Raw genomic sequence first — 11,709 nt, forward strand, 5'->3', positions numbered from 1 at the left:
CGCATTGACTTTCATTTAACCTCCTCTATTTGAGCATAAATTGTTCTTCATAAGAGGGATGGTTTGCAAACAAAATGTAAGGAGGAAGCAAACTGTCATGTACAGAGAAATTATAAGGAAGCTTGTAGACGTTTTGTGATAGTAATACAGGCTAAATGTTCTCATCTGGCTGGTCTGTTAGCAGCAATGACATGCGGGAAGGTCAGTGGATGGGGAGGCACTGGCTAGTATCAGCCAGATTTACACACATATACACCCCTGAGAGGTAGCTTAAATTCACCATTCAATTGGTGGGTTCTACAATGACCTGCCTATTGGTTAGGCGTTCATTTGGCGTTCTTACCCAGGTTAGATGACGCTCTGCCCTGTGCGGCTCTGTCCTGCAGCTCCTGTGCGATTTCCAGCTGGTGTTGGTGGTGCTGACGAGCTCTCTCTAAGTCCTAAAGATCATAAGAATAACTATTATTAATGTTTATTAGTGCATTATAAACATATACCACAGACATACTGTATATCAGAGTACCCCTGTGTTGTTTAATTATTCAGTTAGCCCTGTATTTAAACAGTTCTATACCAACCTGCATGCACCTGGCAGCGTGCCCCAGACCAGCAAACGCCCTCATCTCGATGGCTCTGTCGCCCAGCTCCTGTGCCAGCTCTAGCACGCGTGTGTGGTATGAAATGGCCTTGTCGAAGTCACGCTGAGAGTGGTAGGCGCTGCCCAAGTTGCTGTAGGACCGAGCCTCCTCACGCCGGTTCTCCATAGTCTGCACGAGACATTACCATATCAATACAGATCAGAATAATAAGATGGAGCTACTTCCCATAGCTTGGGAGTCTAAGATCAGATTATATTGATGCTGTTATTCCTTTGAAAGAGAACTCATCATCAGAGGGCACACATCAAAAAAATATAAAAGGGCCCAAAGAACTGAAGATTTATTAAAAACATTGTTACTTGCTTTAGGACATTAAAGGCAGTCTTTATGAAGAAATGTAGCTTGAAATGAATCTCAGACAATGGAATTCAGTTGTACTTCCTCAAAGGGATTGTGCATTTTAAAAAATGGAAACAGATTCTCTGTAAATTTGGAGATGGAGCACTCCCATCTCCAACAGATGGACTGTTTATTTAACAAGCTGCAACACTTCCAGCTAAAAAGACCTTCACTTAAAAACCTAAATTCACTCTCTATAAACTCTCAGTACTCAGAAGACTTGACTTTATTCTGGTACAAGTCTGACTGTCAACAGATGGTCAGTTTGTGTGTTAGGAAATAGAGCTGCACACACTGTCATGATGTTGGCTGCAGTGACTGGCTCCAATACAATTCTGCATTTCATCCAAGAAAAGTAACATAAAAAGTTAAATGTGCTCAGATTAGTGCCTTTTGTTATATTTGCTCATGTAACAGTTGCAGGAGGAGCTTCAATGTTATACAACTAGCGTTTAACACACATTACGTGCTTTGGAAATATGCAATAACTTTGTTATAAAATACTATATTCAGCAAATGATAGATTGATCTGTTAAAATAGACCCAACAACTTTAGAAAGAAACTCCTGACTCAAACTCACAGTCCCTGCAGCCCTCCGGTTTGAATTTATATTTGTCTTGAAAAACAAATTACGCTTCTCTCCATAATAACCCCAAATTCACTTATTGTATACTGTTGGTTGCTTTATATTCAATAAGTACCCGACGTGTGATATCCATTTTTAGCCTGTTTGTGAAACAAAATATTCCCTGGGAATATATGGCTACTTTTTAACGTCGAAGCCAAATGATCAAATACATCTGGGAAAACACGCGTTTCTGATTTGAGAAGTTATGTCAGCATGTTGTCACAATGTTGTGGATATATCTTAATTCTCCTTTCATGTGTTACCCTCAGGTGAATAATTAAATACTTCCTTACAAGTTAAGATAGTTACTTAATAAACTTCAGAAGCACTACAGTATTCTATATTTTGTTACTGTGAACAAAACACATCAAGTGACCAGAGATGGGAGAAGTACTCAGATCTTGTACTTGAATCAAAATGTTACTCAAGTAAAAGTACAAAAGCATAGGCATCAAAATATACTTAAAGTAAAAAATGTAAAAGTAGTCATTGTGCTGATTGGCCCATTTCAGAATAATATATATGATATGTTTTATAATGATTGATCATTTAAGTGTTATCAAAGCTGGTAAAGGTGCAGCTAGTTTGAATGACTTTGTATACTGCAGGGTAGCTTGTGAATTTACTCCAGGTGGAACTAAAGTCTGGTTTAATACTTGATTATATTTCATATCATTAATCCAAATCTGTAAAGTAACTAAAGGTATTCAATAAATGTAGTGGAGTAAAAGAACACCATTTAGCAGAGTAGAAGTACAGAGTAGCATAACATGGAAATACTCAAGTATATCAAAATTGTACTTCAGTAAATGAAATTAGTTGGTTTACACCTCTGCATGAGACCATAACCAATATTTGTTTGCTTGTCTCTTAATATTTTCCGACTTCCCGGTCATCTATATGGCACTCGGACTGTCATTAGTCTTTAATATAACTCACAAAAATATGATTTCAAAAATGCGTTCATTTGTTTGGGACTATTTGCAGCTGCAGAGTATTCCACATTTGGTGCTTTAGTGAATTTGGGGCAGCAGGACTGTGTAATTGGGGATTGAGTCAAAATAAACGTTGATTCATTAATGAAGGAGCATGTCACCCAATGCAACAGTGCTGATCATTGATGTGTTTCTAACAGTTTTGGACAACTATGGAGCTCTATGGCACCGAGTAAGAAGATTTACCAGGCTTTGATAAACACCCAAAACGTGTTAGTACACAGTTATAGTTGATTATGTCAAAGGATTTATCCATAAAGATTCAAATCCAAAAGCAACTACTCTACGACTACTAATCTAAAAAAAAGGCTGTTCAGTGTTCCAAGTTCTTCCGCCCCATCAGAAACATTACAGATCATAAAGTGTACTTCTGTACCTTTGCGATGTCCAAGTGCTGCTCGTGGCACTGAACGGCGTTGGTGAAGTCTCCCAGCGCGGTGTACACGGCGCCCATGTTGCCCAGCTGGCGCGCCTCGGAGAGCTGGCACTGCGTTTGTCTCGCCAACAGAACACACTGCTTATGGCTCGCAAGCGCGTTGGGGTAGTCACCGATGGCTGTGTACACATGGCCCAGACTGCTGAGAGCATCGGACGCAGCCTGAAACCACACACACACACACACACACACACACACACACACACACACACACACACACACACACACACACACACACACACACACACACACACACACACACACACACACACGTTAGCACCCAGAGCGCAGCAAAGATAGGATCAAAACCATCCACATTGACCCAGTAAACACCAAACACGACTAGTAAACAGTAACAAGATAAAGACAGAGGAATACATCATGTTGTATTTGCAACAATTTAAGTTTATTACAATCTGCTTCTTACTTTTTTCGTATTTAACAGCATGACTTTTACAATGGTAATTTATTTTCATTGTACAACACAGGGTGCTGCAACAGAATGCAGTTATTGTCCCATTTTGCCGCATAAGAAAAACAAACAAAAGGCAGTAAAAGTATTTTTTGTGTTGGAGCGTGCAGGATGAGTTGAGGAGCCTCACAGCCTGAGGCCAGGAGCTGCTCTGTAGTCTGGAGGTACGACAGAAGAGGTGTGGGCTGGGGGGGGGGGTATTGTCATTTAATATCATTAAGGCTCGTTGCAGACCCTTCTTCTCACCATGATTCGTCCTCAGCCATTAATCCATCTCTTTTACACTCTTTCTCCTTTGACTTTACTATAAGCTGTCATGCACTCTGATTCTTAGCATGTGGTGTTAAGGTGTCACAACTGAGGCTTGTCCTGTGCACTCAGCTCATCATGGCTAATAGTTTAATCCTTTTTGTGTATTTATTTTCCACCTATAATCAAACATGTGGATCATTCTGTTCATCATGCTCCTGTTGGGAATGACTGAATTTGATAATCTGTTAAACTGTTGGATTGTCTACCATTTCTGTGATCGTGTCACTGCTTGATTTTCGTAAATGTAGTGTTGAATAGTCGCTGTGCTCTCAGATCTCAATGTGTTTTTGTTGTTGGTTCAGTGTTGCTAGAACTCCTACTAATTATGGATATCACTGTTAGAAAATACATGTCATAAAACTAAATAATAACCATAAATTGACATTGAATCTGAAAAGTGTATTTTGTTTCAAATATAGCATCTCCACAGCTGTGGTGTTAACTAAGTACATTTAGTGACTGAACATAAGTATTTAATTGAGTTAAACCATATTTGTACTTTACTTTATATATTGTGCGCCCTTATAATTCGACTGCGCTACAAGGAGTTTTACTCCACTATATTTATTTATATTTGACATATGTAGATTTAACTAAGTGTATTTAAAGAATTATCATAACACTTACAGCAGTAAAATGCAACATACATATTAATACAGTAGTCATATTAATCCAAACACATCATTTGTAAAGAAAAACATTGCCACTAAACATACTGAACAGTGTTTAATTAAGGATTTATTTTTATTGTAGTTTTTTATTGAGTAAGGGTTTGAATGCAGGATTTTGACTTGGTGTAGAGCCTTTTCACAGTGTGGTATTAATAATGTAGCTAAAGTAAAGGATCTAATACTTCTTCCACCCCTGCTGGACACTAAGAGAGAAAGTAAAAGGGACGTCACCTCCTCACATCCCAAATGGAAATGTTATTGGAGTCTACAGGAGGGAAATCTAATCTTTCACATCCTATTATACCGTGCTGTGAGAGTCTCACCACTCAGGTCTGTTATAACTCTGTTTTAGTTTCGCACATAAGACACTTTTACAGCACTAATGATTTCTAGCTGCACTCTCCCTGCTAATTACAGGGACCTCTTCAGGCATAATCCCATGCAAATCACAAAGAGCGTTTCAGTTAAAGATCACACTGTGTTGCCTTCGTAAAAACAAGGCCATGAACACACACACACACACACACACACACACACACACACACACACACACACACACACACACACACACACACACACAACCTGTTTCTCTAATGAGAGAAATAACAAACGGTAGCTGCATTCCTCCTCTTGCTTTGGTCATTTCAAACCTGCCTACTCAATTGCAAACTAATCTGAAGGTTATTGGTATTGATCAGAGGAGTCATGGGAAATATTTGAGAAAAGAGCACCAGAGCTTGAATTGAAACATTTATCACTGTCTGTTGTGTCTATACGTGAATACACAAACACATTTAATAAACACTTAATTTTCTAATAAATGTTATGCATAAACATTTCTATTTTTGCAGAGCTCTGCTGCAGAATGAAGATGCCTCAGTGTTACCATCATCACTTACTACCATTTTACACCACAATCCACAATATCTAATAAAGCGGTGTCCAAATTAAGGCCCGGGGGCCAACTGCTGCCCACGTGGTCCATTTTGAATTGGCCCGCAGGAAATTCTAAAACTATAGTAGAATATGGCCCAGACCTGAAGCATATCCTTTTCTTCTTTGTACTTCTTAAATATATATGTACAAATATATTACACGATATTCATTGTTGTCAGTGTTAATAAGCCCGATTTTCAAATAAATGCGGTCATTAAAGTTAAAAACATTTGCTAACAAATCTCAGTTGATACAAAAGCCCAATTACTTATTTGTATAACATCTTTGAAATATCCCCTTTCCATCCACCCCTCACTCTATACAGGGCTGTGAAGGGAGAGCACTAGCTTCTGTTTCAAGGAATGAGCTGTCAAACTGTTTTGTAACAAATAAATGAAACAATATTAAAAGGTCACCTATTGTACAAAATCCACTTTTTCATGTATTTTATACATCAACATGTGTCCCCTCTGTGGAAAGAGATTCTGAAAGTTTTAGGAACAAAGATTCTCTCTCTTTTTGTCCTGATCCATTTATATAAAAACCTGTCTGAAAATGAGCTGATCAGATTTTGGCCACTTTATGATGTCATAACGATTTTTTGGCTTGTGTAACAATCAGCCAATCACCAACCAAGGTAACCCCCCCCACACACACACCTTATCACCTGGATCTCCTCCTAGAGCAACATTGTGTTCTTTTTAACCAAATATCTCTCAGAGGGGTGTGGGGAGGGGCTCCTTATTTTCATCTAAAGGAACAGACAGAGAATCAACACTTCTGAAACAGGGGGGATTATGGAATGTTACAATTGGTTACAAATCAGTTTGGTATTTCGAGCCAAACATTTCAGACACATGTTTTGTTTATATCCGAGACCTATAATATATTGATGAAAAACAGTATAATAGGGGACCTTTAATGGAAAGCTGTGATGTAGGCTGTTCAATTATCAAGAATAATCTGCCTACATTTGATTGATTTAGCTAACTTATAACTTTAATTATAAGGCAATATACCTCACCTCTAGTAAGTGGCCCAGTGAAATAAGTCTGGACACCCCTGATCTAACACATATTTAGGAATAGGAGCAGATATTCATTAATGCTATAAGTTTCACCTGCGCAAACACAAAAAGTCACTTTTGCTAACAATTTAAGCACCATAGCTGAGCAAGTGGTATTTCATTACAAATCAAAATGATCATCATTATTATCTTGTGAAAAATGGGCCAGCATCACGCTCGGTGGTACTAAACACTTTGGTGTGCACCAGCCGTTGAATAATGTCATAAACCATCATTCTGGATAAATAATTAGATTTAAGTTAGAGATGGACTCCAGGAAAATGTTCTCAATGCCAGCTCCTCTGATAAGACAATTTCTTTTTTTTGCGCCCTATGTGTTTTATTATTTGGAGGGGATGGTACCTGGTCAAGAACATTTTTGTTGGATTAACAACGCTGTTAAATTGATAAGATAAGAACTCAAATTGACACCAATACAAAACCTCAACAGCAAGTTGAGGAAAACAGGTATTAGTCGGTCAGATAATCAGTTGTGTTCAGCTCTGTGAGAAATGTGAAATAGAACATTCTTTCAAAATGTAAAATTGGTTGCTCATACATTTGTTCACCCCTGCACCCAATTAATACCAGCATGTACGTAATATCACTGTAAGCATTTTAGCATGCTGACGTTAGCTTTACGCCCATAGCCCTGCTGTGCAGCCTCATGGTACAGCATGTAGCATCTCCACTACTCACTAGCACAACCTGCAGAATAATGCAACATTTTATTTTTAATAAATATATTGTAAATAAAGCTGAGGTAGAAATACTCAGATCCTTTTCTAGTAATGACTCCAAGTAAAAAAATACTCAAATACAAGTAAAAATCCCAAATTTGAATGGTCACTAATGAAAAAATACAGAATTATCATCATAAAAATGTACTTGAAGTAACAAAAGTCTAAGTAATCATCGTGCAGAATGGCTCCTGTGATACTATTATAGCGTATTATATTATGCAGCACCCTACAAACACCTCCAGCCTTCACAGGAAACATGCTCACATGTGATAATGAATGTACTGAACGCAGCTTATATCTGTGAACACACAGTGTGATGTAATTACAGAGGAGCTATAGACTCTAAGAACGATCTCTTTGATGCAATTACAGTGACAATAATGAAGTTAGAGGCTGTCTGAACACAAGCAGCAGTCACACAGACTCACAATCAAAAATAAATAAAAATGACTTTGACCTTTCAAAGCACAGAGAGAGGGACAGCGGAGAATAAGTCAGAGACTATAATGAAATGTTTGCAAGTTTAAAGAAGGTGAGCGAGAGGAGGAGATGAAGTATGAATTATTAAAGGGGGGTTATTAGTATGTTCAGAACTCATTTATATCCCAATCGCCCTGTCTTTCTTTACGATTCAGACAAGTGTTCTTCTACTTTGGGAGGATAAACAAAAATTCTGCTGACACATTCTATTGGCTAGCGCTAAAACACATTGTACATGATCGGCTAAGGGGTAGGCTAAGGGGCGGGTCATCTCTAAGCGGTTGACCAATCAAAACAAATCCAGCCAGCTGACCAATCAGAGCAGACTTGGCTCTGGTTTCAGACAGAGGGTGAAAATAGATGCTGCAGCACAGGCAGTATGAGAGAAATAAAGAGCTTTTTGAACATTAAAGCATGGAGACATGTCACAGTAGAGACAAACAATACTAATATGAACCAGGATCATTTAAAAACACTCATGTGAATGCTACTTAAGTGCCATTGCATTGGCCAAGTACAGAAGAAATAATCTTTTTTTTTTATTAGCCAAGAATCTCTGGTACAAGGTTGACTTCTCACCCTACCATAGTTGTGTGCACATTTTTCTCCCATGGGTTATTTTTAAGGGACTCACTTTCCCTTTTACCTCCAAACTAGGTGATCCGTGATACGAACAGAGCTGTAGCGTGCACCCTAACCCCCCCACTGCACCGCTTACCTGTCATTTGCATTTGAAAGAACAAGCCAGTATTTTGGGAGACGTGCCTTGTAGCGCTCTCCTCTCTCCTGGCTGCCGACGAGTTACTCTCAGTTATCTCTGCCTTCAGCTGGCAGTGGAAGCAGACATGCTCTTGGTTTTTCTGCCATCTCTTCGCAAGGTGTCAGGTCCAGTTTAGCACTTGAAGGCAGGATGTGTCAGAATCACAGCCCTCTCTCTCTCCGGGCTGTCTTGCGCTCAAGGTGAGTCAGGCCTCGTCACTGCTTCTTTAGAGACATAACCCGTCACATGGTGTTGGTAGACGGCCAGTAGTTAATAGCCCTGTCGCGATTCGTCAGGGAAAATACTCATCTACTGAAGAGAGCAATCACTTCGAGCAAGGTTAGAGTGTTTATGGGTTCGAAGGGAGTTGGGCGGTCAAATGTAAATCTGCACGGTCACAGCATGTTGGCACAAACTGGGTGAATAAAATCCTACATTTATACTTCAAGCTTGCAGCGTGGATAGCACAGGCACAGAGATGGCTGAGTGTACAAGACATGAACATTTTCAGGAATAATGAATCTTGAAATTGATAATGTGTGAGCTAGAATACAGATATGCGGACAACCGTGACTAACATGCACCTTGACCTTTTTACCTGACTATATGTGCATTTAGTTTATGATTAACTGGTTGATATATATTTGGAAAATATGATATCGTTTATTGTTTGTCGATAATGGTAATATCTGTTATTACCTCATTTATATTCTTATTTTGTATTATTTGTATGATATTTCAACACTGTGTTGTGTTGTAGTATTGCTGTTGTCTTTGTTATGGGGGAAATTGAGGGGTTGGAAAATGAACAACATTGTTGAAGAAAATGATGTAAATATAGGAACTGAGAATGAGAATGTGTGGATTTGCACCAATCACTGAGAGCAAGGTTAGAGTGTTTATGGGTTGGAAGGGAGTTGGGCGGTCACTGCATGATTACACTGGGTTAATCAAATCCTATGTTTATACTGCCAGCTTGCAGCGTGGATAGAAGTGTACACTGAAAAAACTGAAATGTTGATAGGCTGAGTGTACAAGATATGAAATGACTTAAAAGGCTGAAATTGAGAATTTGTGGATTGGCGTTGGTGTCACCGAGACACATCCCTGCACTGACCTTCTGTTTGTTTGTCCTATCTGTAGAAAGAGTTCCTGGCAGCTTCGACTGAAAAGGACATCTTTGCCCATCTGGGTCTGGAGTACATGGAGCCCTGGCAGAGGAACGCGTAGGCCTGCTCTTCCCTGGCTGGATCGTACCCTCTGCGTACATCACTGTTTTTCCCATCTGCTTCCCGCTCTGCCGCTCTCCCGTGATTCACTTTCAAACTGCTTTTGATTTCCATACAGTTTTGTTCTGTTGTTATTGTGTATGCTGGTGTATGATTCATAATTCTTCATATTGTCTGTTAGAGAGTAAACACTCTACCATTCATGGCGTGCCTGTCTCTAAGTGTTGTAATCACAGGCAGGACACAAAGACAAATCAGTCGGAGTACAAATCGCCCGGGGTGCTTACGAGGTGCAGGTGGGAGGAAAGAAACAGACGAGAAGGGAAGGGGTGACCAGAGAGAGAGAGAGAGAGAGAGAGAGAGGGAAAAGGGAGGGTGAGGGAGAAGACAGGAAATGAGGGGGAAGGGAGCTTTTGTCGAGCAAAATGTTGTAATCGCCCTCCTCCTGGCAGGAGAGTGCTCGACGTGAAGCTGAGCCAGGTCTCTTGGGGATTGAGAGGCGGTTAATGAGCTTCAGATAGAGGAGCGTTCTGGCGTCGCCATTTAGCCTCCATTTAAGCCTCCGTCCACTGGAGATCATTTAGCTGGCACGCAGCAATCCGAAGACACACAATGAATCCCCTTTCCCCGATGCTCGGCTGAAATTAGAGGCAATCAGCTGCACCGGGAAATCATGAAGCATTCTGACGGAAGGTAAATGAGTCCACTAACCACATGATTGTGTCTTGGCATTCAAAGCTTCTCCGTCTCCAGTGCTTCAAACATCCATTATCTTACTGGACTGACTTGTGTATGATGTTTGCTTGTTAAGATGTGTCCTTATTTCTATATTCCCATACGGTGGCTCTGCAGGACAATGATTCACTAACGAGGAAACTTTATTGATCCCTGTGGGCCTATTTGGTAAGTCTGAGTCCAGTGATGATGACATGACCTGCCTGTGTCTATCCAGCTGTGCTTTAATCACGCCCACTTCCGCATCGGCATGTCAAAAGAGGAGGCCGACGTCTACTTTAGCTTTGGAAAAAAAAACAATATGGGCTATTTATCAAATACAAATAATTAGCTAAATACCCCTCCCGTGGTCCCTCCTCCTCATTTCCTGCCGCTTGGAGACTTCTTCACTGGGGCGTGAGCGGCTGAAGCCCTGGAGACGCACCTTTGTTAGCCTCTGTAGCAACTCCCATTGCAGTCAGTGCAAGCCATGCTGAAAAACATTACAACAATATTTTATATACTCTGACAGTGTTGGAATGTAAGTACATATACTCAAATACTGTATTTTAGTGAGTACAAACGTGACAAATAGTAAAATGAGCTTATAGGCTACATATTGTTTGCTAGCTCATTATTCTTCAATCCATGTTGAATTTATATTTAAATATATATTTAAATGTACTCAGCTACACAGGAAAATCTCACATAACGGTTACTTGAAAGCAATAACATTAAGTTGAACCTAATCTTTTTTATTTAAACTTGATATTATTTCTTTCAACTAACCTAATACAGTTACGTCAAATCTGTTGACGTAATACATTTATTTAAAGTCTCTTTTTCACCAATCTTCTTAAGAACGCGCTATGCAGCGACAGTCAGATTACTATTTTGTGGGATGAAAACGCAGAGTGACACTCTGACGCTGTATCGATGTTTTCGTCAGTCAGAAGTGGGCGTGGTTAAATCTTATCTGGGTTGGAAAAACTACGTATAGACGCGACCTGCCCTGCTGCTCACTTCCCAGCCCACTTTCCAATGATGCTCAGCGCCCGGTTCTTCCCTGGGTGCCTCAACAGGAGCAGGAACAGATGAGAGCCACGGCATTCTAGTGAATCACCCTATTTAAAGACTTATAAGTAGAACAGTCCGACACTTTGAGGACTCGACCCGGACCCCCCTTCCTTCTTCTTCCCTCTTTGTCTGTATCTTTCTTCCCTCCCCCCCGCTGAGTTGCTTTTTAACTCGCGCTGACACAACCTCTG

General features: G+C 40.1%; 1 protein-coding gene and 1 long non-coding RNA gene across 2 annotated transcripts in view; both read right to left on the minus strand.

The window, feature by feature from the left end:
* Positions 1-326: 326 nt before the first annotated feature.
* Positions 327-11,709, minus strand: part of LOC104965253 (tetratricopeptide repeat protein 28-like) — a 91,722-nt gene continuing 80,339 nt past the window's right edge. Inside the window, exons 6-8 of the mRNA XM_010794209.1 lie at positions 2,999-3,220; positions 579-767; positions 327-440 (exon numbers count right to left, since the gene is read on the minus strand). Of these exons, the coding sequence (XP_010792511.1) occupies positions 327-440; positions 579-767; positions 2,999-3,220 (525 nt within the window). The remainder of the gene's footprint in view (positions 441-578; positions 768-2,998; positions 3,221-11,709) is intronic.
* Positions 10,534-11,709, minus strand: part of LOC104964587 (uncharacterized) — a 1,519-nt gene continuing 343 nt past the window's right edge. The window contains exon 2 of the long non-coding RNA XR_800437.1: positions 10,534-11,704. This is a non-coding gene — a long non-coding RNA (uncharacterized lncRNA). The remainder of the gene's footprint in view (positions 11,705-11,709) is intronic.

This window comes from Notothenia coriiceps, unplaced genomic scaffold (genome assembly GCF_000735185.1).
Source record: "Notothenia coriiceps isolate Sejong01 unplaced genomic scaffold, NC01 NC01_scaffold00037244, whole genome shotgun sequence".
Lineage (NCBI taxonomy): Eukaryota > Metazoa > Chordata > Actinopteri > Perciformes > Nototheniidae > Notothenia > Notothenia coriiceps.